The sequence below is a fragment of the Silurus aristotelis genome (genome assembly GCF_946808225.1).
Source record: "Silurus aristotelis genome assembly, chromosome: 11".
Classification (NCBI taxonomy): domain Eukaryota; kingdom Metazoa; phylum Chordata; class Actinopteri; order Siluriformes; family Siluridae; genus Silurus; species Silurus aristotelis.
The window spans coordinates 11,530,464-11,557,292 of record NC_139584.1 but is presented as its reverse complement, the minus strand read 5'-3'; the positions used below and the strand labels follow the sequence as shown (position 1 = coordinate 11,557,292).

At 38.9% G+C, this 26,829-nt stretch overlaps 1 protein-coding gene across 1 annotated transcript in view; it reads left to right on the top strand.

Moving 5' to 3' along the window:
* agbl4 (AGBL carboxypeptidase 4) overlaps window positions 1-26,829 on the top strand; it is a 320,509-nt gene that overhangs the window by 7,812 nt on the left and 285,868 nt on the right. The window contains exon 3 of the mRNA XM_083555525.1: window positions 14,910-15,034. Coding sequence (XP_083411651.1) covers window positions 14,910-15,034 — 125 coding nt within the window. The remainder of the gene's footprint in view (window positions 1-14,909; window positions 15,035-26,829) is intronic.

Genomic DNA, 26,829 nt, shown 5'->3' with positions numbered 1-26,829 from the left:
TATTTTTGTGTCTTTCTCTAGTCCTTATTGTCTTTCGAAACTTAGTAGCAGTATCGAGTTGTATATGAGAGAGAAGGAGAGAGAGAGAGCGAGAGAGATTTATAAGGAAATAGAATAGCCATGCTTTCAGAGTCAGTTTTATACTCTTTAAAGCTTCCAAGAATCAAGACATTCAGCTCCCCATTGATTAAAGAAGTGGGGAACATTCTAACAATCAAGCTCCCTGCTTAGCACAAGTGGCAGCAGGCATCATTCGGGGCTCAGAAGAGATGAAGTGCCACTATAAATGTTTTCATCTTCAACTAAAACCTATGATAAAGACATGACCAGTGGTGTGTTTGAAGAAAGAGAGAAAAAAAGACATTTTGATGTTTGAGTGGGGGAACTTTTTTATTTTTATTTTTATTTACAGCTTTGCATGCATTGCAAGGATAGACACTGTCATTAATGCAAAGCACAACTCTTAATGAACACCCTGGTGCTTTTTTCTGTCTGAATATTGGTGTGACCAACAGGAATATTTCTAGATGGCATTTTTGAAGCCTTGTTCATGTGTACATTGTTAAAATGAAAAAAAAAAAAATAGAATAACTTAGATTATGAGAAACTGATCAATATATTTTGTTTATAGATGGCCTACAGTTCTGTAACTGTATCTGTATAGAGATTAAGGCTTAAGGTTTCTTTAATTGTTACTTTTGGGAAAATTTGAAAGAGTGTAGACACCTACATCCCAGTGTTTTCATTTTTAGAAAGATTTACATAAATGCATTCTGGATGCTTGGAATGCTTTATTATTTTTTAGTGAGTCCATTTAGTGAGGGGAAAGACACTGATCAGGCATAACATTATGACCACCCGCCTAACATTGTGTTGGTCCCTCTTTTGCTGCCAGAACAGTTCTGACCCGTCGAGTATTAACCTCTTCAGATATTTGAGATACAGGAGCTCATCTGTTGGATCGGACCACAAGGACCAGCCTTTACTCCCCATGTGCCTCAATGAGCCTCGGCCGCACATGACCCTGTCACCGGTGCACAACTGTTCCTTCCTTGGACCACTTTTGATAGATACTGACCACTGCAGACTGGGAACGGTTGCAGTGTTAGAGATGTTCTGACCCAGTCGTCTAGCTATCGCAATTTGGCTCTTGTCAAACTCAAAATGAGGAAAAAAACAGTATTAGGACGGAGAAGTTACCGTTACAAAGAGACAGAACAGTTACACTGCTAAAAAACAACAACACAGATTTGTGTCTAAAATCATTTAAACTAATTACAATTATTTTGGAACAATATTCCAGGTTGAAACATAACACAAATAGAACTGTTTAGCAAATAATTCAGCTTGTTATGTTTGGAGAAAAATAGGCCTATAATTTTAAAAACACCGCACCTGCAGTGATGTACATGGTGGGAGCATCATGATACAGGGCTAATTATCCATTAACAGGACTGAACCAAAATAACTCAGGAAGACCATGCATAGCTTTACCAGTCTCCAGACTTGAATTCCATTAAGAATGTATGGAGGATTTAGAAATTGTGAGTCAGTCAGAGGGACCTTTGCAACCTTGGAGAATTTGGCAAGAGATGAGCCACAATTCAATTCAATTCCAAATCTAGAAAAAACATGTTTTTTTCTTTCTTTTTTTTTTTTATCATAGATGTTCCGAGGCTCCTTTTGTTGGCAAACTACTAATGTTGGCAATTAGTTTGAATACTTTTTACCCTGTCAATTGTTTTTATTGATTGTTTTTTGTTTATTTTGTTTGATCTTATAAAAAGAAAATGTATGCAAGCCTAACAGACATGTTCACAAAAAATATAACGAAAACACAAGCGTCAAAATGCTTATTTTCCATTAGTGTATATTATGAGGCTGTGGGCGTTTGAGTAATAAGCATAGTCTGCTTTTGTTGTCACTTGAATGACAGAAATGGGTATTAAGATTTAAAATTGCTTCAAACCCGACACATCATACTTACATAGTGTTCCAATATTAACCTAATGTCACAGAGTGAACACTGATTCCCGTTTAGTAATCACTGTAGTTTGCATTCGTGCAATGGCACTCAATGTGCAAGGCAGAGAACAAACTTTTGGTCTTCCACTTAATACGTTTCTGAGGGAACTCAGATTTGAGTATGTTGCGCACGTAAAAAGAATTGGGTTTGGTACACATGTGCACCGAACCGAAAGCTCTGTACCGAAAAAGTGTGTTGCATGATAATTGTACATTCTTTTTTTAAATGTAAAGGTTATGTTCTTATAGCTATATCCTCAAATGGCAGTACTGAAATGTGAAATCCCTTTGAGATGTTAGTTGGACGGTACATTGGTGTGTGAGCTAGCTCTGGCTTGAATATTAAAATGTACCATTCAAATAAGAGCACAACTATTTGTGTGTTGTGTGTATATTTGCAGGTGCGCTGCAGAGCAAGACAGGTGGGTTGGCTATCTCAAATGTACACAAGCAAATTAAATTGGTGATAATATTACCTGACATTCTCGTCATCGCACTCTGCTGCCTTTGATCAGAGACGTGGTGATTCTGATCTTTACAGATTTGGCCAGTTCTTCGTTCCACAAATATTTATCTGTATGGAATTGTGTGCCGTGGATTCTCATAGAAAAAATAAACAATATGTAAATGTCACTTAATATTGTGGTTCTTTGAATCTCGTGTTGTTTACATATTGTATAAGATGCTATATCTTTTAAAAAAAAAATACTGCACTGGTAAAATACACTATATGGAAATAAATAAATAAATATTTACTACATTTGAAGATCCCGTTCCCTATTTAGTTCTCATTTACTTAATAAACTCCACTCTTCTGGGAAGGTGTTTCACTCGATTTTGGAGTTTGCTTGTGGAGATTTGTGCTTATTTAGCCACAGGGGTGTTATTAAATTGAGGTACTTATGTAGGCTTATGAGGCCTGGGGTGCAGTCAGAATTTCAATTAATTCCAAAGGTGTTCAATAAGGGGGTTTCAAAAACGTTCAAATGAGGTCAGAGCTCTACAGCAGGTCACTCAAGATCTTCAACTCCAACCTATGTATAACATATCTTCATGGAGCTGGCATTGTGCACAGTGCTGCAACAGGTTTGGGTCTGTCAGTTGTAAAGTGAAGGAAAATCTGATGCCACCACATCTGAAGAAATTCTGTACAACTGTGTGTCTCCAACTATGTGCTACCAGATTGGGCAAAAACCACATTTGGCCAAAAAAGCAAGCTGTCCCAATACATTTGTCTAGATATGTGAATATGTGAATTACATACATTTATTTTATTCTGTAGGTGCAATATGTGCTTGCTTAGCCAACCATATTTAAAAAATATAGCACATTCCCACTTTACGCTGCTTAGTTTAGAAGCTAATTTGTACCTGAAGGCTCTGCCGGTGAATGTGACACATATTTCAATTAGCACACTCCACATACTCTCACCAGCTCTTTATAATGGACTGTTAGGCGAAGAACAGCACACATGGGTTTCACACTTTCTATTTGACAGTTATTAGCAGAATATTTACTTAAAGCACAACATTTTCTTTCAAGCAAATGTAATCTCGTCAAGGTAAAGCAGGCCATTTAGCCTCGTTAAAAGGGCCTCAAACATATTCGAAGCGGTGCTGAATAGAAAAATAGGGAGCGAGTGGAACGATATCTGACCTAATTTGGCTCATGAAAAAATAAAACCACAAGGCTCAGCTTGAGAGATGATTACTCTGGTGTCCCACAATCTGCTTCCAGCAAGCCTATTGTTTGAATGTCAGAGCTATAATTCCAGTTCCAGTTTCCCAAATGTAAATGAAAGTGCTGTCTGTACCACTTCAGACATATCATTCCTAAACTCTCTTTTTTTTCTGTATGGTGTCTGTCATTATTAGTTTTTTAAGCTGCATTTATAATAAGGTCAAGTAACCCTCTCTTTTAGAGAATGTGTAAAATAGTGAGCTTTTGCACTTATTATCTATAAATCAGTGGCTCAACCTTTTCATCCTTTTCTATTTTAAAATTAGTGCCATTATTTTTGTAGCCTAATGGTTGGCTGTATTGGGTGCTATTTTCCAACCACCTTGGTTCAAAATTTCTGAAGTCCAAACAGTAGACACACAACAAGTAGATGACTGCACACAGTTGTATAGCGGTACATTGCTCTGTGAACATGTTGAGCTCTGATGATTGAGTAATCCATTTCCCAGAGCAGCTCTCCTGATGTCGTAAACACTCTTACCAAGCAGACACGTCATTCTTCATCTCAGCCAGGGACACCCAGCTTGGGAAAATGGTGTGGATTTGTAACGCTTTTGTGCTTTGTGTTTTCCTTTCTGTCTTTTTCTCTCTCTCTCTCTCTCTCTCTCTCTCTCTCTCTCTCTCTCTCTCTCTCTCTCTCTCTCTCTCTCTCTCTCTCTCTCTCTCTCTCTCTCTCGCACCCTTGTTTTTTCACCTCCTCTGTTTATTTTGCTGATTTATTTGAAGTGTTATACTTGAGATGAGATGCACTGATGTTTGCTATCTCGCATTTATATGCTCGAAATATCTCAGCAAACCAACGTGCAGAAATGGAGGAGGAATTTTGATAGAAATGCATTTGGTTTGGTTACAGGCAGTTGCTCAGGAGTAAACAAAATTGAAATGTGCCCTACATATCTGTCAGTTTGTGGCGCCTAAGAAATGGAAAGAGTTGATGTTGTTTTTGGATGTATGCAGAGCAAATGGTAGCTTGCAAATAAAGAATGTTGTACAAAAGGGATCTCAATTGCTCCTCAATATAGCTTGCTCTTACTCCATATTTGAAATCGCACTCCCCGCTGACATAAAAGCTAAAAAACACTTTAGGATCTCGATATCTAAAACTAGAGCTGCGTAAAAGTGAGATGCACTCAGTGACACGAATCCGTCATAATTTGTACAGATTTCTGAAATAGCCCCATGTAATGCTATTCTTACAAAACCATGTTTTATGACTTGGGGTGTTTATGAAGTTTCATACATTCTGTATGGGTATATTTGTCTTCTCAAAGGGGATTTGAGGAGGCCTCTGCAGAGCTATTTACAGTAGAAAAGCCCACTGGTTATAATCTTAGGCCAAAATAAGAGGTTATTTATAATGAGAGTGAAACTGTATCTCTTTAGAAATGGATTCAGATTATCACATTATTTATTTATTTATTTATTTTTTTTTTTTTAATCAGATTTTTTTTACTTTTACCTGCAGAGTCAGAGTAGATTTGGGCAGGGCCTCTTTTATTTTTGTTTAGCACAAAGTTAAGTTGTCAAATTACAAAACGTTTCTCATTTTTAGTGTATTCACTAAAGATTAATGGTCTTTTTGGATTCGGTCTTGCAATTTTTACGGCTTTTCTCTTGTTATTATTTTCCCTTCTTTTGTACTTCTTAACTTTGTAATATATATATATTTATTGCCCAATCAGTTAATTTTACTTAAGTAATTGCACCATGTTATGTCCAGTGAGCCAGAGTGCCTTCAGAAGGAGCACGAGACGGAGCACTGGTGCTTTGCCAAGTCTTTTGAATAGCTTTCAGTGGAGGCTTTTTTCTTCTCTCTCTCTCTCTCTCTCTCTCTCTCTCTCTCTCTCTCTCTCTCTCTCTCTCTCTCTCTCTCTCTCTCTCTCTATCTCTATCTCTTTCTCTCTCCCAGTCCCGATCACATAAAACTGGCGGTGCATTGACAGTGTGAGCACTTTGTGTAATTCCCCAGATTGAAAAGCTGTTTCACAACGAGAGATTTCTGTCCCTGGTGCTCCTGACAGACAGAGGAGGTCTTGCTAGGATACTGCAGGCATCCTGCTTTTCACTAGACGAACTCCTTTGCTTTAATCTGGGTATTACTGAACACACATCATACCGCTGACCAGACATCACTACTACAAGCCGAAAGACCCAGCTCTCATTTTATAAATGCATCACAACCCAGCAGCATGGACCAAATATGTTGGCAGCTTGCAATGGTGTTATTACAGCCCAATCAGCTCATTTTGCTCAGGTGGGGCTGCTGCTAGTTATATGACTGAGCTGGGGAACGAAAAAAACCTCCCTGTAAAAATAATCTTCTGTCGAACGCCAGGATAGCATTATAGTATTACTGCTGGCTTCAATACAATCTTATATCCTAAACAACGTGGTACTCATCATACTGTGCTCCAGACACCACACCCAGAATGTGCCTCTGTGTGTGTGTGCGTGTGTGTGTGTGTGTGTGTGTGTGTGTGTGTGTGTGTGTGTGTGTGTGTGTGTGTGTGTGTGTGTGTGCGTATGTGTGTGTGTGTGTGTGTGTGTGTGTGTCCCACTGAGCTGAAAGTGAACAGCATGAGCAGTTCACACTCCCACTGACATATCATTCCACCCCACCATCCTGTGCCTATGACCTATAGTAGTGGATTTTACAGCATGTGTGCTTCTCTGCTTTCTTCCACCTCCGTCCTTGTGTTCGCAAACCCATTACAGGCCAATCAGCTCGGAGCAGCGCGTGTGGCCCCGCAGGTAGCCGCGGTGTAAATAAGCACGAGTGCATGCTCCCCTGTTGCACGGTACTGGGGCTGATAACAGCTGCTCACTGTGCCTCTGTTGACCTTCTCCTCGCCACTAGCTCACCAAGGACTCTCCAGCTGCTTCTCTTTTTTATCTTCACAACATTTGTAGGAGCAATTATTCTTAATGCTCAGAGAGACAGGGGCATGGAGGACGGGTAGTAATAAAAAGATATTAGCAATAACAAGCACTGTTTTATTTTACAGTGATATTTTGTTTCCTACCACCCCCTTTAGGTCACTTATACTGGGAACCACTGTATTGATTTTTTTTTTTTCTTTTTTTCCGTCTGCCACTAAGCAATGAATGTAGGATTTTTATGGAAGTATAATTGTAATTGTAGAAAATAAATCGTTTTTTTGTAGACATTTTAAAATTTTTAGAGGCCATGCCGCAAGATCTAGTGGAAAGCCTAATCAGAAGAATGAGGGATATGTTAACAGCAGAGGAAATTTTAATTTTTTTGGGATGTTCAACAAGCGCATAACACAGGTGTGATGTTGGAATGTCCACATACTTTCGGACCTATTTTGCAGGATTTAAGATCACTCAGAGTAAATCCAAACCCAACCAAAGAGTTAACAACTGATATGAAAAGAAATGACATTTTTTCTTTCAGTCACATGTTGCCGCTCGATATTGTGCTGCATGACTACATTAAAACGGTTTATTCCCAGTGGTTAAATGAGGAGTAGGATTTGTTATGCGCTCAATAAATCAAGGTGAACCATCAAGGCTGAACAGCAGCTATTTTACATAAGACATCAGTTCCGTGCATCGGTTCTTGTTACTGCTATATGTGTTCCACTTGCTGAATGCCAGTGATTGTCCTTAACTATAAAATGCACAGAATTTGGGAGTAGGCTGTGACATAATGCATCGCAGTTTATCAGATTTATTGAGTTACATTTTAAATGTATCAGGCAACTCATGTCCAAGCATTAACCAGAATCCCGATTTCATTTTGGATTGATAATTATATTTGTAAAAATCATATGGAATATATATATATATGCACAATGGTCAATGTACCTGGTCGCCCCACCCATGTCTTGCTTATGTGTGGGGAAACACTGGCAGGTATTGACACACTTCAAGCGGCTTTTCCAGTCTGCCTATGGTCTTGTGGGACTCCAGAACAGAGTGTGTTTCATGGCCGAAATCAATAATACAATTTAGTAAATTTCACAGTGAATGACTCCCTGTGACCTACCAACTGTTATGAAATGAACATACTTGCTTTGGGCATTTCTTTTCTGAAAGGAATAAAAAATCATGGTGCGAAAGCAGAGGAAACATTTGAACCCTTTGAAATTCATTGGCCTCTTTATCAGTGGTGCCAAGTGTGTAGGCTGCCGAGCGTTCTGGGGTCCTCAGGCATCATGTTGCTCTGTTTTGCCTGATAGTTTCTGTTGGCAAGAAGTGAATAGCAAGACCCCCAAGAACATGGAATGCAAACACTTCGTTCTCTTTCATTTACTTTTCCATTTCATTTTTTTGATAAAAATGCTAATGCGAGTGATTATTTCACTATTTAGTGCCATTTTAATGACAGCCTAGTGATTTGGTGACATTCTGTAATTGATGTCATTAATTAGCAGCCGTTGCCCTCTGAGCTTAGAGCTGGCATTTGCGCATAGTGCAGCCTATTTAATCCCACGCTACAGCAAAGTATTATTTTAATGCCTAATTTATGCTTGTCTCAAGGCACTTCCAGTCCTGACACCTGTTACTGAGTTCTACAAAGTTAGAGGTCATGGCAGTAATCTCATCCAGATTTAACGATAAAGATATGGCTCGGTCAGTTGGGAGAGAGAGATTGATGTTGTCATGGTGACTCTTTGCCTTTAGACTTTTGTTAGAAGAGGGAGAAAAAAAACCTGCAAGGGCAGAGTTTGATATGAGGTTCCGAGGCAAACAGTGTTTTCCTGGGGTTTGAATCAATTCCAGCTTTATCAGTTGTCTGTGTCCAGGAATTCTCACCCTTGGGAGCAGCTGATGTGTTTTCCAATAATGAAACCAAGCACATTGCAAAAGTAAATTTAGGAGGTGGCTGTGCTCCCATGTCCCCTCTAATCTCAAATAGAGTTTCTAACATAGAGGGGTTGAGAAACGTGTTTGGCTACATGCTTTATTGGTAAGCATTTAATGATACGCAGACTCTCCTACTGTAGCGTTTTGGACAGTAGGAAATGGAAATGATCTCTCACTTACCGCTATGCAATAATATATAATGGCCTAACGGCTGAAACATCATGTCATCGTTATGAAATCAGTTCTAATTACAAATTCTGATTTTTAAAGTTGAGTTTAAAATGTATTTACGCTTTTATGGTCTGTGTAAAGACATCAGAAATGGAAAATCGAACCATCAGCAGTTTTTAAATTGTTAAAAATGTAATTAATTTCACTTTGATATACAGTATGTCTTAGACTTATTTCAATTATTATTAAATAGTATTTGTTTATTTAATGTTATCAGTTATGTAGGTGACCCGGGATGCAGGGAAAACTGGCGAAATATGACAAAATATGTATCAAAAATCATACTTTGTAAATGTTTTTGCACTAATTATGCAAAAATATGTTTGAAGAAATATATATGGTACATGCCTTATTTAGGCTGCTTTCAAATGACAGACAAGTGCCTGTACATTGGGCACAGATGAGAGCAAAGATTTTAAATGTTTCAATGACCTAATAAAAATCGAAGATTTATTTCCCTGATGATGTAAGTGTGAACAGTGATGAGTCAAGTGAAGACATGACGTGACATGAGGCATGTGTACTGCAGGTGATTAGACCGAAAGTGAAGAAGATGAAAATGTGTAATACTTTTTCATTTGTTAGTATTTTTTTCATGAGTAAATCAGGTTATAAATGAGTTATGTGCACACCATATTAGTGGAATTGGAATGAAAAGTGAAATTATTGTAATTATTTTACTATTCAATGCAGTGGTCACTTTTAATTATTTTTAAAGTAAAATAAATTATGTAGATTACAGGAAATCTATAGTTGCTACAATTGTTAACATTTTATGTACACTATACAGACAATTATCTGTGGACACCTGACTATAAGATTGGTATGTGCTTTTTGAATATCCCATTTCACATTTAGTTCCATTTGCTGTGATTATAACTTCCACTCTACTGGGAAGATGTTCCACTAGATTTTGGAGTGTGCCTGTGGAGATTTATGCTCATTCAGCCACAAGGGTGTTAATAAAGTCAAGTACTGGTATAGGGTGAGGAGGCCTGGGGTGCAGTCAGCGTTTTAATTCATACGAAAGGTGTTCATTAGGGTTAAAGTCAGGGCTCTATAGCAGGCCACTCAAGAGCCTTCACTCCAACCCATGGGAAGCACATGAGGTTTGCGTCTCCTAGATCGTGAAAGAAATATTTAATGCTACCACATCCAAAGACATTTTATACAATTTTGTGTCTCCCACTTTATGGTAACAATTCGGGGTAGTACTGCATATGCCTGAAAAAATTCAGGTGACCCAGTACTTTCATATGTTTCTGGTCTAATAATGTTTACAATGGAAACCTATGAAAGGAATGACATATAATGTATGTACTGTGAAATTTATTTTTGTTTTGTGTTGTTTGCTGTAATATATAGTTAGCGGAGCTGTGTGTGTGTGTGTGTGTATTTTCTCTGCAGTTTTGGAGGCCTGACTCCATGCCTCAGGCACTGGTAGACTGCAGCTGTATAAATTCTTCTTTGTGCCAGATGAGCGGTGTGACTGGCCTGGCTTGTAGTTTGGTAATAGGATTAGCCTAGCCATCTTCTCTGTGTGTGCTTGTGTATAAATGGTCCTGCACTGCAGTACAGCCACGAACCGAAGGCTTTTTCAGTAAAGCAGCTTTGTGTAAAAGCATATGATGAATGCTAATGAAGATCCGTCCTATTTATATAGAAGCACTGCAATCACCAGCTCTTGTTGTGGCTGATGGTAACACTTTGTTTTGTCTGAGACATAAACATCTGAATTGAGCAGCTGGAAGTAAAGAGCAACATTCGCTGGATGTGAGGGTAACGTTGGCATTCTTTTCTACAAACCACCCACAATAAACACACTGCCGCACTGCTAGCGTACCTGAGGAAAGCTAATTCACACTGTGTTTACTTGCCTCCTTTACATAATAGGGTTAACCACATGAGAGTACAAACAAACAGTCACATAATATCGCAGATGCTCAGCCTCCCACTCGTTTCTCCATATTGAATTTTTATTCCAGCTTGTTGATAGCGGGCTAAACTAACTTCTTGTAAATGAGGAAATATTTCTAGCCCATTGTCTCTGTATGGAATAATTCTGTAAAGTGAAAATAAGGGAGCAAAATACACAAAACCTTGTATATTCCCTTAGACGCTTTTTGCAGCCCACTATTGTACCAAGCATTTACTCTTATTTGTTAAAAACCCATTTGTTAAAACTTAAGCACTGCACTGTTTTCTTCTAACACTCGGTGATTAATATGACCTGTAACTAGTAAGGACACCTCTGAGGAATATGCAGATCAAACTAGAATTATACATTTAAAGACAGATTGTCTCTCTTATGATTGCTTTTACTCTCTCTCTCTCTCTCTCTCTCTCTCTCTCTCTCTCTCTCTCTCTCTCTTTCTCTCTCTCTCTCTCTTGCTCTCTTTTATTCTATTTTCCTGTTTCTTCTTCATGCACACACTTCTACATACACACACTAATAAAATCAGCCATTGATTTTTTCAGAGTTATCTGTCAGTGAACTGTCTTACCAAATGTCGTTTTTCCTTCAGTGCATGAAGGCTGGACCCATCTCGAGCTATTTATTTTGGTTAAGAAGTGAGCGATCGAGTGTTGATTACAGCTCATCATAGTCTGACTTTGGAGTCAGACACCATAAAATTAAAACTGAAATCAATGGTGTATCCATATCTGTTCCTCTCAAGCTGAACATAGATGTGGAGCCTTGAGGCCTGTATTCCTCATTTGACTGAAAGTATCTGCAGAATCCCTGATAGACCATGGACAGCAGCTCACTGTAGCACACGCTCTCCATGGTCCTGAGTCGTCAGGCCACTCTGATACGCCTGTGCCGTAATGGGTTTTATCAGGCTGAAAGCAAATGTACGTAGCTCCATTAAAGTAACAGTTTCACTTTTCGATCGTGCTGCGAGGGACGCTTTACCTGAATATGCGTAATCCCTCAGGATATCACTTGTCTTTCTGACGTTAGATTTATTTTAAAACGCAGCTGAACTTCGCTCGTTATCTGAGACAGATTTTCTCTTTTAACGTAGATCAAAGACCTGATTTCCATACCACTGTTTTGAATTAATTAAACTCTATTTAAACCGAACATGAAATTCAGAACTCAAGTATAGATTTTTTTTAACTAGCCACTAGTTCAAATTTTCACTAAATACAGGGAGGGATTTTTATATATAAAAAAAAACATAATAATTAATACAAGACTAAATAAATCGGTTTTGTTAATCGAACGAGTTACAATGTCATTTTGTATCACAGTTTGTAGGTCACAGACTTATGTTAGCCATTCTTTAATGCCAGAAGCAGTTTAAATGGTTAATGTGTCAGAATGGCATGTGAAGAATTACAGGGCACATCTGTGAAGAACAGCTGTGGTCACCATTCCACTGTTTTTCGATCCTGCGCATCCACAGCTGCCCATGTTTCCTCTCATTGCTCCTACAGGGGACTTCATCTTCTGTGAGTCTCTCTCCCTTTCTCTCTCTTTCTTTCTCTTTCTCTCTCTCTCTTTCTCCCTCTGTCACCTCTTTGTGTTTAATTTAAAATTTCTGCTCCATTTTTATCTTTCCTTATTACTATATTTTTTTTTTACCATTTTTTTATCCTCTCACACTCATTCTTTTAGTTTTTATTCCACGGACCAGTTCAGATAACGATCAGACGGCCCATTTGAATTGTATAAAAATTACATGTAAGTGCAATGCTCTTTTTGGTGGGAAAGGTGTTTTGCTCAGCTTGGACTCGGGTGCAGGCAGCGGGGATGTGTTCTCACTGCTGAGAGTTACAGTCTGTCACTAGCGTTCAGATATAAAAGGAAATGTAGAATAGCAATACATCTCACTCCTGGCAAACTTGCACTGGAGGTTTTAGGCTCTGCAACCGATTTCATTAATCTGCATAACCCATTTCAAACAGCAAACACACACACACACAAATCACTGTGCTGTTTTCAATTTATCGATCCTGGCATATTATACTCAAGATTTAATTAAATTTTTTGTCATATTTAAGTAACACTGGAGCATTTCCATTTCATTTGGTTATGTTTAAAAGGTCATTCATTGACCTTTGTCATAGTTGTCTGATAATCTATACATGTCTGTCACCCAGACCTATAACAGTCAGCTCTGCTCATGTTCCTTCATTTCTAGCATCAACTTGGTTTGTGGTCAGACCGGAGCAAATCATCTTTTTTTCTGAATGAACAGCCTTTGACTGTTGTTTCATACTATACAGAATCTCATTAACATTTTTTCACAAATATATACATAAGATTGTGTGTATATTATGACAATATAACATTATTACCGGTGATTAAATGACACAGATTATATATTATATATATTATATATACGTATATTAGGCAGCGAGTGAACATTTTATCTTCAAATATGATGTGTTAGAAGCAGGAGTAATGGGCAAGCGTAAGGATTTAAGCGAGTTTGACAAGGGCCAAATTGTGATGTCTAGACAGCGGGGTAAGGGCATCTCCAAAACTGCCGCTTATGACAGGGTCATGGGGGGCCAAGGCTCATTGATGCACGTGTTGGTCAGATCCAACAGGCACGCTAATGTATTGCTGAAGAAGTTAATGCTGTTAATACTCAGAACTGTTCTGGTATTATATAGGGAGTCATAATGTTATGCCTGATTAGCATGTATATAAATATATCATGTATATTTGTAAAGAAAAATTAATAATTTTATCTATCTATCTATCTATCTATCTATCTATCTATCTATCTATCTATCTATCTATCTATCTATCTATCTATCTATCTATCTATCTATCTATCTATCTATCTCTCTCTCTCTCTCTCTCTCTCTCTCTCTCTGTCTGTCTGTCTGTCTGGATGGATGGATGGATGGATGGATGGATGGATGGATGGATGGATGGATGGATGGATGGATGGATGGATAGATAGATAGATAGATAGATAGATAGATAGATAGATAGATAGATAGATAGATAGATAGATAGATAGATAGATAGATAGATTTTATGAAGTGTTGTTTAATGAGGAATTTGTAAGTTTAACACTTGTATGTGACTAAGTTGTGGGGTGTGTGTGTGTATGTGTGTGTGTGTGTGTGTGTGTGTAAGTGCGGAGTTTGATGTATAGTGGCTATTCAGTTGTTGGCTGACAGAAGGGGTGAGCTCTGCTTGTCTCGGCTCTGAGTATGTGGTGGTTGCCCCATCTGTCGGTAATTAGCTCTGAGCTACCTGGCTCCGCATGGTGAATTCCACTCTCAGTCCCCAAGATGTGGACATCACTTTTCCCTCCTCCATCACCTGACCAACTGTCCTACGCTCATCCATCTTTTCAGCCTGACGAGTTGATGTTTTTGTAAGATAATACAACAATGTAATGACAGAGTGTAGCAGCTTTGAGCTGGCTGCAGATGTAGAAGATTTTGTGTCATTTAGTGTCATTACAAAAATTTTTCATTTTTACTTTTTTTTTATCCCATAACTGAATGCCTTTGATACCTAGTTTAGTTAAGGCTAATCTCTCTGGTAATATTTAAGTTTGTGAATCATTGTCAAATGGTGCATTCCTTGTCCTCTTGTGCTAGTCTTATATACATTACAAATAAATGTAAACGTATATAATAATAAGTTATTATTGTTTTGACATTTGACACGTGTTTGGGGTTTCTATTGCTCTCACCAAAACGAGAAAACACCTTTTTGTTTGTTTTTGTTTATTTGTTTATGGTTGCTATGCCGAGACGCATGTCTTGCTGAAGGCTTGTTATTTCACGATCTGCTACCAAAGCTGTCTCAGTTGTCACCTGAGTGTCCGCCAAGATTTTCTGCAGCCTTCATCCATCCCATCTAGCTTCTGTATTTGTGTGTCTGTGTGTGATTCTTTTCTACCAAAAATCTATGTCAGCTATGTATGTCTTCACGGTAAAGTTAATGATGATTACATTTCTAAATATGGAAACATAAATAAATGTTAGATAGGATTTTAACTGTGTGCAATAAACTGCTGGATGCTGCTCAGATGTGGTTGTTCTAATGCTTTAAAAATGCAAACCAGTCTTTCATTTACTTTTTCTGTCCCTGTGTGCAGGTAATTTGGGCCGCGTAGACTACATTAATGAATTTGAGTTTGACCTCTTCATCCGACCGGACACATGCAATCCTCGCTTCAGAGTCTGGTTTAACTTTACTGTGGAACATGTCCGGGAGACACAGGTACGAAACTGAAACTAACCCACTTACTGCAGGGTGTCTCATTAGTCCAGAATCATAAGTGAAAAAAAATGTACATGACAAACAAAAGCTGTTATTTACAGAATTTACTTTGTCTGATTTGTCTTGCCAGATACATCATGGTTTGCAAAGATATATATATATATATATATATATATATATATATATATATATATATGATTTTTATTTATTTTTATATTTTTTTTATTATATATGTGATGACAGTGACCTTACATGTGACACTGATGCATGCTGACAGTGAAAAGCTCGTACTATCCATGTGTTTATATCTAAAATTAGTTCTTGTATCTTTTTTTTTTTTTTTTTTTTTTTTAACAATCCTCATCATCTTACTCTTTTACTATCCTTTTCTTGTTCACACATAAAAAAAATAAATACTTTCACTAATGTAGTTCAGCCACTTTACTGCCACTTTACTACTTTTTTCAAGTTAAACTGATCTTTTTTCCACAGAATATTTAAATATGTTCCTTCACTTTTGATGGCACTTTTCAAAAGTTTTGAAAGTCACATAAGATTAAAATGACACAACGGATGATGTGTGCTTGTCATTACCATATTGATGATCTGACAAAAGATTCTAAAACCTCTGCACTAATGTGACCTGCTCTCTTTCCCCTTGGTGCCAAAGGCAGACAGTCTTGTGGCCTAATGAAATTTATTCTATGCCCAAATGCTGACATGAATTCTCAAAAGATATTCTGGCTGAAGGCATCTTGAGTTTGAATCATAAATCACGAAAAATCACATTATATACAATGAGACTCACACAGACTGAGACTCAGCAGCTGAAGTAAACGTCTTATGAATTTTAACACATTCAATATAAATAGTGACTATTTTAAATATAGTGAAATTTGCCTTTTTTTTTTTGCTTTGATATAACTTATAGTACGTGCCTTTTTTTATGCTAGTAACTAATAAAGTGCCAGTCCTCTATTTTTCATCTGCCTGGTTTAAAGTCCAGCTTTGCAATCAGGTTGGTAAACTTCAGATGTTGAGCTTGAGGACTGTCACACTCTATTTTCTTCTCTTTTTTCACATCTTTGTCGCCGTGCGGACGGGCGATATCCACTGTCGAGCTCGGAGAGCCACGATTGGTGGGGAGCAGTAGTCACATGCCACAGTGATATGTGGTGATAGAGGCTGACCATCAGGGAAAGGGCTGGGCAGGGCTGGGTTTGGTTGGACTGTGTTTTCTTTTATTAGCACTGATTGGAGCCTCATCAGCTCTGACATTCCTGATTAACGCTAAGAGTCAAACAGGATCAACAGGAGAGCCATTTGATGCCTCCCTCTCTCTCTCTCTCTCTCTCTCTCTCTCTCTCTCTCTCTCTCTCTCTCTCTCTTTCTCTCTCTCTATTGCTACTTCAGGCATCTGTAAATCCTGATTGTAGGTATCTTGAAGAAGGAGCATGTCATAAGGAGGACAGGGGTATAGCATAAAGGAGAGAAAACAACTGAAAGAGGGAATAGATGAAAATGCAGAACGCTGTAGCTGCCTTGTGTAGCCTGGCTCTATATCGGCCCATCTCTCTGCAGTGCTGTAGTCAGCGCTAATCAAATTTTATGGGCAAAGAGATGAATGGGAGGTCTTCGCTAGGAGCCTGATCGATTTTAAGGCCAGATACGCTTCTGCATCCTGCGCCAACAGGATATTTGCTGCTGTGGCAAAAAAAAGGAAAGAACAGCAAGGGGAGAAAAAACACACACACATACACATACAATAAATAGACTACAGGTGGCAAGAATGAAACCTTTACCCTATTGGTTTTGAAGCAGCTTTGTTGATGCCCACCACATTCCCCCATCCTCCTGTACCTTTCCTCCTTGTAATCTCTTTTCTATCGTTCCAATTTCCATTGAAAATGAGGTCTAGTACGAGTTTCATCTACTGAACAGGGTTGCACGGTAGTGATCGTATGGTTAGGGATGTGTATAAAAATGCATATCCAGACATGCATTAGTGAACCTTTCGGCGGGTATGCATTAGATCAAGGTTGTTGTCACATACATATTCCAAACAGGTGAAATGTGTGTTAAATTTTGTGATATTGTGTCAGGAAAAAAAATAAACAGCAAAAAAATCCATAACACGGGTAAGTTAATAGACAGTCTGCATGTGTATATGTGTGCATGAGTGTATGTGAAAAGCTCTGCACTATAGAGATATCAGGACCAGTGCAGGGGAGTCCGAATGTTTTATCCTCCTAAGCTTGCCAACTCCCAACTCTGCGCCAAGAACAGGGGAATAGGAAACAGTAAAAGCCCGTGATATTGGAACTGAGATGGCCATTTTGAAGGGATGTAAGCTGGTGAAACAGATTTGGGCTGCCTCAATCAGCTTAGCAGCTTTGTGGAAATTGGCTGCGGCATAACGTTTTTATGATAGATGGATGCCACCCCCCAATACCACCAACCCCTTCCCCCTAAAAAAAAATAAATAAATAAATAAAAACCTGTTACCTCAGAATCTCGACACATTTTTCAGAAGGGGGGGGGGATTGGGGGTTAGAACATGTGGGTTGATTACTCTGCAACTGTTTAGAGGTGCTTTTGAGACTGCAATGATCCATGTGTTTTATTGCCCCTGTGCTATAAGAAAAAATAACACTGCAGACTCAAAGAGGAGAATAAGGATTTACATTTTATGAGCAGGAACATAAGGCCTCCTCCCTCAGGTATAATGCTGATGTTTGCATTAAATGAATGACACTGTCATTAATTTTTTTTTTTGTTAACAATACAGTCACATGAGAGAAATGAAAGGAAAAATCCAGTCGCTTTGTTATTCCACTGATAAATGTATTGCTGGCATGGTTCGGGTTTACTTGTGCGTTTAGATAGAAGCGTTGCTGCAAATCAATACAAAGTTATTCTGTCAAATCACCTTTATCCTATGATGAAACATTTCCATCCTGATGGGATATGAAAGGTGCAGGGAAATAATCATATGCTGTGGCCTTCACAGTCACCAGATCTGAACACCTAGGGGGTTTTTGGACTGGCATTTTAAAGGGCTCTTTCCAAAACACTCTCATCAAAACACTACTCACTACTGTTCCAGAGACATGTAGAATCTGTGCCAGTGCACACTGAAGCTTTTCTGGTGGCTAATAGTGGTCCCAAATCATACTTTATATTGTTGTTGTTGCTGTTGTTGTTGTTTGTGGATTCTTGTATGTAAATTAAAGTGTTTTCCTCCACAGAGAAGAACGACACCTTTTAAAAAATGTGTGCTGCTTTGCCACCTCCTGCAATTCCCTTGTATCACATGACAGTTATCAATGTGCTAGGGTGAGGGCTAACACTTCATATGAGACACACACAATGTTGTTGGATCTTTTCCAACTGCTGCTAATGAAAGGGAGTGCTCACGACAATTTTTCATATATGTGTGCTAACAAATCGTTCTGCTCAACCGTGGAAAAGATGTCGCCGCAAAGCAAAAATCAGCGCTCTTTTTTAATCTCGTTGCCCCGTATATCATGTTGCAGACTAATGAGCTTCACATTAGGTTTCATTCTTTATAAGGTAAGAACAGTGCCGACAGAAGATACCACATCTTCTTGCTTACTTTTACTGACACCCTATATGGACAAAAGAATTGGGTCAACTAACTTTCCTAGCCATATGTGGATCTTCCTCAAACTTCTGGAGGCACACAATTGTACAGGATGTCTTCGGATGCGGTAGCATTACATTTTTTCTGCACTTGAACTCTAAGACCCAAATCTGTTCCAGCATGACAATGCCCCTGTGCACAAAGCCAGCTCCATGGAGATATGGTTTACATGAAGATCTTGAGTAGCCTAACCTAACCTTACTGCACCCTTGTGGCTGAATGTGCATAAATCTCCACAGTCACACTCCTAAATATAGTGGAACATCTTCCCAGTAGTATGGAGGTTATTATAACAGCAAATGTGTACGAAGTGTGGAAAGGCATGTTCAAAAAGCACATACAATTTTCATTGTCGATGTCCACAAACATTTGTCCATATAGTGTATTTTTTCAATAACAAATACTGACATAAGGCCAAGTAGGCATGTATAACTTGTATCTGTATGTGCACATTTAATTCTCCACTATTTGTATTCATGCTGTTTCGAGCTTTAAGCCTGAAGTAGAAATGGAGCATAGTCTGTACATTTTGGCTCCAACATTCCCCCAACCTCATCTACATCACTAAAGATCATAAATGTTTTTTTTAGAAGATTGTTTGTGATGCTACTCGATCAGTTATTCTGTTCGTACCTGCACATATTATTATCTAACAAAATGTAAATGAATTTAAAGCACCACGATCCCGACCAGGCAGTTACTAAGGATGAGTAAATAAACCCTGTATATACATTGGTCAATGAAGCATGCTTCTTGTAATGGAAGTGCTCACTCTTTGTCATGCGAGCTTCATGGTTATTCAATTATTTAGCAGGAATGCAACAACAAAAAAAGTCTGCATCCTGGAGTATATCGGTTTAGATGCACACCTTTAATCTCAATCAGATTTAGGCTGATAAAACAGAATAAAACAAAGTGCACCATCTATTCAAATATATATAAAAAAAGCTTTTAGGTCACATTATATGTTCAGTCAGAATAATATTTGTATTTGGTTGCATTATTTCGGTTTAAATATAGTGCACCAATACCTTTATAATGTTCTGGATTCTGTCAAACTGTGCTGTGCAGTCCAAATGTGCGTGCGTGTGTAAGAAAGAGGTGTTACACACATATCAGTAGGGAGCTCTATTTAAGGTTATACAATATCTGTCTTTAGCGCTTGGTCTTCATTTGGGGACCCTGTAGGCCCAGCTGCTCATGCAGCTGTAATACATATAGTGCAATAATAGAGGATAAATGTAAAGTTGAACATATTAAGGGTGGTGTGTACTTTGTAGTAATCCTGTGCCAAATGAAAGCAGTAAACTGATTTCTGTAAGCATTTAATGTATAGGATATGTACTTTTTTGCTGTATAAAATATCAGTAATGATAACACAGCAACAAGTCTATATATACAAATGCTCAGATCTCTCTCTCTCTCTCTCTCTCTCTCTCTCTCGCTCTCTCTCTCTCTCTCTCTCTCTCTCTCTCTCTCTCTCTCTCTCTCACACACACACACACACACACACACACACACACACACACACACACACACACACACACACAGACAGTTTTCTCTTAGCTCGAAATTGATTTAGGCTTTGATGATATTTTTAATGGAAGTCTTTAAAGTTCCTTTTAGCCATTCTCCGTTTCTGAATAAGAAGTCAAAGCTTGCTTTTAGCTGATGCGAGTGTGTTGTATAAGGAATGGGTGTTTTGTAGCTGTAAAATGGGAGGAGATGAGTGAAAATTCCCCGGCCTGTCCGTGATTGCTGTAATGGATGAGATGCATATTGATTTTTCTTGCTGTTGTCGGTTAGAGTGTGTGAGAGCCAGCATGTGTCTGTGTGTGTAGGTGGGCTAAAGAGAGAGCAAGAGGCAGAGTATTAGGGTGTGGTAATGTGTGTGTGTGTGTGTGTGTGTGTGTGTGTGTGTGTGTGTGTGTGTGTGTGTGTGTGTGTGAGCAAGTCTGTGTATAAGTGAGAGATAGTTCCAGGAATGGGCGTGTCCGGTTTGCTCTTGGTGCTATGTTCTGGGAAGGCAGCTAGAGATTGTGCTGTGTAATATCAGCTCTTTGGCACAGGCCGGCCTCTGAGACCGCCTCTCCAAAGCTGCATAATGGCCTTTTATCAGCATGGCCAGTGTGAGTGCACACACACACACACACACACACACACACACACACACACACACACACACACACGCACACACACACGCACACAAACACACACACGCACACGCTCTGTGTGTACTGACATTTAAGCCTGCTGGTGGACTTTAGAATGGACACGGCCACAATCAAGGTGGGGCTGCCAGAGCTTGAAGTTCTCTTGTGTGTGGTGGAGATGCTTGAGAACAGTAGGGATGTGTGGCTCTAAGGTGGCTTTTGATGTTAGGTATATGCACACACAGATACACACACAGGGAGTCATGTCTAATAGCAAATAACTCAACATATCTAATGGAACAAAATGAATTCAACAAATGACCTCATTTCCTGTCACTTTCTCCTCCTTTACTTGTAATACGTGCCTTCTGGCAGCTGGTGTTTTCCCCTCTGCTTGTTTCTGTATGTACTTGGCTTTTTAGTGTCTCTCTTCGCTGTCTCCCTGGAGCCTTCTGTTACAGGGGGATTTCTACAGCCAGTGAAAATGAAAGAACATCTGTGCCACATCTAAAGATCAGGCTCTGGTGAGGGAGTGTGGGGACTTTACCTGTAAGTCACCGGAAGCCGCAGTCACCCAGGTCTAGGTCTTTACTGTATCTGCTGCCGCTTTTACTGAAAACTACTACACTTATGTAGTATCAATCAATAAAACAAAATGCTGTGAGACTGTGATACCTGTTAATGTATAAGATTTTAGTGTGAACAAAAGGTCTGTTTAATATTAACTGTTTTTTTTTTACATTCACTGAATCTTCATAGTCATCATACAATAACTAATATGACTAAAGTAGAAAAGCAATATGCAGTGTGTGTTGCTACTAAAGCTATTTTTTTTCCTCACGACTGCTTATTATATCCTTAATAACATTTTCTTAGTGCAGATTCTAAAGCCATTTTAATTGAAATGCTTTAAAATGCAGCACAAATGGTGAAAGTGACACGTTCATACATTATGACATGCATCTGGACTCCATGCAGAGAGCTATACAGTATACACCTACCATGAACACACACTGGTGGTGGCATTTACACACTCACCTACCAGTATCAAAGCTTCAGATTAGATCTGCATGCTAATGTAAATGCTGTAGCCCACCATCGTGTGGATTTAGGCCTTACTTACCTCAATGATTCAATTTAATTACAACACAGGAGGTTACGATGCAACACTGAAACAATTCCCAATAATTTGAAACAGTTGTAAAGCGTTGGTGTGGCTGTCTGTGAAACAAAATGCTAGTATGGCATGGGAAATGTTTTTTTTCGGATCCTTAGCAATAAATGTGGCGAACGATCCCATGTCCCCCCACTTATTGAGCTGAAGGCCCCCTCTTTTAATAAAGTGTCCGTTCAAGGTTTTTTTGATTAGCCACAACAGATTGCTAATGCTGGTTAACTTGTTAAGACTAGCTCTGGGAGGAAACACCTGCTGTGATTTCTCATATTTAATCTTGCCACATCAGGCCTTTATCAGAAAAGGTCTTGTCTAGCTCTTTTTCCCCCATCGACCTCATAATACCAAAAATGTTCTTGAATGTCAGCTTTTTAAAAAACGATGGTGCTGGATTAACCTCTTGCCACAAAATATTCTACTTATTTTCTCGATCCACATCTCTCGATCTCTTACATTAACCACATGTGTATACTGTACTTACACTTTCTGGGATTACGGTGTGGCTTTGTGTTTTACTGTTGGATGATGTCTACGTGTCTGAAGATTCTTATTCAGCTATGGGTCCATACATAAGGCTTTAATAGAGTTTAATAAATAATTATTACATTCGATGCAAATTCTACAACTATTGCAGTGATTAAAAAGTCTTTTCATACTAGCATACCCTTTAATTATTTGCATAATCTATCTATCTATCTATCTATCTATCTATCTATCTATCTATCTATCTATCTATCTATCTATCTATCTATCTCTCTCTCTCTCTTTCTCTCTCTCTCTCTCTCTCTCTCTCTCTCTCTCTCTCTCTCTCTCTCTCTCTCTCTCTATATATATATATATATATATATATATATATATATATATATATATATATATATATATATATATACTGCTTTTAGATTTTTATTGTATGTTTGCACCGTTTTAATTGAATCCATCACAATGTTGTTAGATGATTGCACAACCTGATGCTCGCGAGTCACAACAGAACAGATCCAGTGCGACTGTCCCGAAGTTACACAATAGCACTTTGTTAAACTATACCATTTTCACACGATGAGAATTATACTGTTTTTTGTTTACCGTGCTGATGTTTCCGCTTCATCTGTGACACCAGTGTGTTTTCTTTTCACATGCATGTGCATCACTGTGGTACTTGCCTACCACACAAGCTCAGATTTGCATGCATAAAGGTTTGCATGGCCATCATCTCAGAAGGAAGCCTCTTATGAAGCTGGCTCACAAGAAAGCATGTTGGAGACAACCTGTCCAAGAGCATGAATTACTGAAGTCTGGAATCATGTCCTGTGGAGTCTGATGAGACTAAGATAAACTTGTTTTGCTCAGATGTTGTCTAGCATGCGTGGGTATGCCCTGGTACCTTGCCAGCCTGGTTGTGGTAGCATCATGGTCTGGGGCTGCATGAGTGCTGCTGGTACTGGGGAGCTACGTTTCATTGAGGGAAACATGGATTCCAACATTTGCTGTGACATTCTGAAGCAGAACATGATGCCCTCCTGAGCCTAACGGCAGTTTTCCAACATAATAGCGACCCAAAACACATCACCAAGATTTAGACAATAATGGCTGTATGTTGAGTTTTTTAGAGAACAGTAAATCTATACTTTTATACAAACTGCATATGTATACATACATGCATTGACGGTTTTAGATCATTTTCATGACAATACACACACTTTCAGGCAATTGGGTAATAATAGAGTGATTCAACAAGTCTTTTTTTCTCCATCTCTTTCTATCTCTGTTGTAACCTGTTGTTTATAAGTCTGAGTAGCAAAGCTTCAGGCTCTACACACCTAAACAATAGCACTACAGTTTCTATTAGGGTCAGATTTATTATGCTTGGGAGTGTGTGTGTGGTGTTTTATTAAGTGGTGAGGAGATGCTGAACAGCACAGGCCAATGCTTTTGATTCCGCTGTTGTTTCTGTATGGGTGCTTGGTTTAATCAGCTACACGGCCCCCCCTCCCTCGCTCGCCGCCATTTGTTCATCTGCGCTAATTACTCTCTAAATTGTTCTCTTGATGTTTTTCCTGTGTTTATTTACAATGGGGGGTGGCAGTGATGGCAGGGGCTTGGTGGAGAGATGCACAGCTGTCGAAGTGAACTGTTATTTGGCATCCACAGACTCAGAGCCGATCCTTAAGCAGTTCTCAACGCTGCATGGAACTAAACCAAGCAAGGACGAGTTAATCCACAGGTGCTGTTAGCTTCAAATTCCAATAGAAACTCATTTGCATGCATAGTTACATGTTTTTGTAAACAATTTTACACAAAGCAAAGCCATTGTAGCCATTGGAAATATGGTTCTAGACAGCACTCGGAATGTCTGTATCCTTTGTAATAAAATGCAGACAACTTTATTATTTTGCTGTTAAATTGCCCATGCTTTGTATTTTGTCATTCTGTGATTAGCTCTGACTAGAATCTTATTGGAAAATGCCTACCACAGCCCAGTGTTAGACAAGGTCTGTTCATTTGTCATAAAAGATGTGTTTATTTAGATTATCTCATTGTCTGTTATGCTTGCACCTTCTGAGTGCCCTCGCTCCCCATTAGCTATGCCTGCTCTTGCTCTTTTATTGAAGTTATGAAAAGGCACAAATTACAAAATGCAAACATGTTGTGCCTTTGCATGACACTCATAATGCACTGATTGTGGATATTATGGATAAAGCCAAGTGCTTGCTGTCTCGGTCTAAGACATGTACTCAAGACCGTGGCTGCATTTGCATTTCCATTCCATTCAGCGGCTCCCACTTATTACTTCAAAATTGTTTTTGTATCTCCCAATTTCATGGGTATGAGGCTGTATTGAACGCCATTTGCTGTGTATTATTTGATGTGGGGGCAGCGCAGAAAAATGCTGTCAATCTGTGTTCATGGCTAATGTGGTTAAGTAAAGCCAATATGGTTGTTTTTGAACGGCCACCGTCGACAACATGGTTAATGTCGAAAAAGAAACCAACCAACACACAAATGAACGAAGGCTGTTTTAACAATCGTGCCATTTCTGGATTTAAATTAGAGTATACGATGATTAATTCTTGCACAATTTGAAACACCGCATGTATTTCTTCACAATTTTGCCGGGCCATATCATCATTGCGTGTGTTGCTTTTCTATAAGAACAGGTGACTTTTTTTTCCCCCTGACAGTTTCACATAGTTTATCAATTTCTTGAAAAGATGAGCTCAGCCAACCAAACTTGAATGCTGGAAACTGGAAATGGCTATACCCCAGGTTCTTCTCATTGATTTTTATTTAATTTTTTATTATTTCTCATGTAAATAATAGGGTATCTGGGAACTGCTGCCTTTCAGCTCCAGGGTCCCCGGTTCGATCACGATCTCAAATTACTGTGTGTGCAGAGTTTCTGTGCATGTTTTCCACATTTCCATGTGTGTTTCCTCCATGTTTTTCTGTTCCTCTCTGTCCTCTCTTCAATTGCTCCAACGTGTGAAAGAGAGCATGAATGTGTACATGATTGGTTCCTTGTCCTTCCTGGTTTGCAATGCTACCAGGATATGCTCTGGTTTTTACCAAAGCTGTTGTTTGAATGAATTTATTGAACTTAAATGAATTTGTTGAAGCAGTTTAAATTAGTTTTTGAGTTTGTTTTATAGTTGTGGCGTTCTTGAAGAGGTTTGCTCTTTAATGTGCTGGCATATGATGTACTGATGTACTGTGAAAACACACATGCACAAGCACGCACACACACTGCACCTAGTCATGCTCACCCTCAGGGTGTGAGAGTGAGCAGCGAAAGCAGAAATGATGCCTCCCATGATGGGCGTTGGTCCATGCCGGATGTTATCTTCCAGCAGCACCTGGGGGTCGGTGGCGCTCAGAATAGTGCCGATCCATAAATCATAGCCAGGACCTGACAGTATGTGTTGTGGTGCTCAAGGCTGCTGGTACAGTGACAGAGGAGAAGAATGTCAAAGAAATCTGCACTTACTCGTGATGTGGTAGGTCAGATGATGATCTGAGCGACTCTCTGATCCCAAGTGAGCTAGATCTAGAGCTCGAATAGCACAGTAGCCGCTGACATTTCATATCCATCCACCATACATCTTTCATAAACTTCCGCCCTGTACCTGCCTGACTTATAATGCCCCAGAACATAAACAGTTTAGTACAAAAATTCAAATGAAGGCATTTGTCATGTTGAGAGCCCTTGACAGAACCTGTATGCAGATGTTATACTTCGCATAAGTCATGAGAACTTGACATAGCGTGTCATCTTTACATCAAATCGTTATTCTGATGAATATTTACAAGTTAATTTAACAGTTAATTCATCTGTCATATATTTCACTGATCTGTTTATGGTTGACATAATAATGGAAGCAAATATCCATTTTTTTTCGCCGAGGCATGTTTAGCGATGTGGAAAACCCAAATGACACCCTGAGCATCGCTTGAATAATTTATGACAGCACTGAAATATAGACTTTTTGAAGGAAGATTCACTCTGTATAAGAAAATCGTTCTTGTATTTTTTTTTAGAGGTTGTTGTAAATGTTTTGCAGTTTGCTTATGTAATAGAAGAGAAAGTGCAGAAAATGCCTGTCCCAGTCACAGTGTATGTACAATGAAGTCAGGCGAATCTTCCTCCTCCCTATCTTCAGCTCTCCTGGTGATGTCTGAGGTACCCTGGGCTCGGGAAAGAGAGACTGTTTGCTGTCAGTAAACAGCTGGTGTTTGTCTTATGGATGTAGAAGCTTTTCTCTCTTTGGGGAGGAAATAAACCCACATCACCTCTTAAACTCCTCACCTG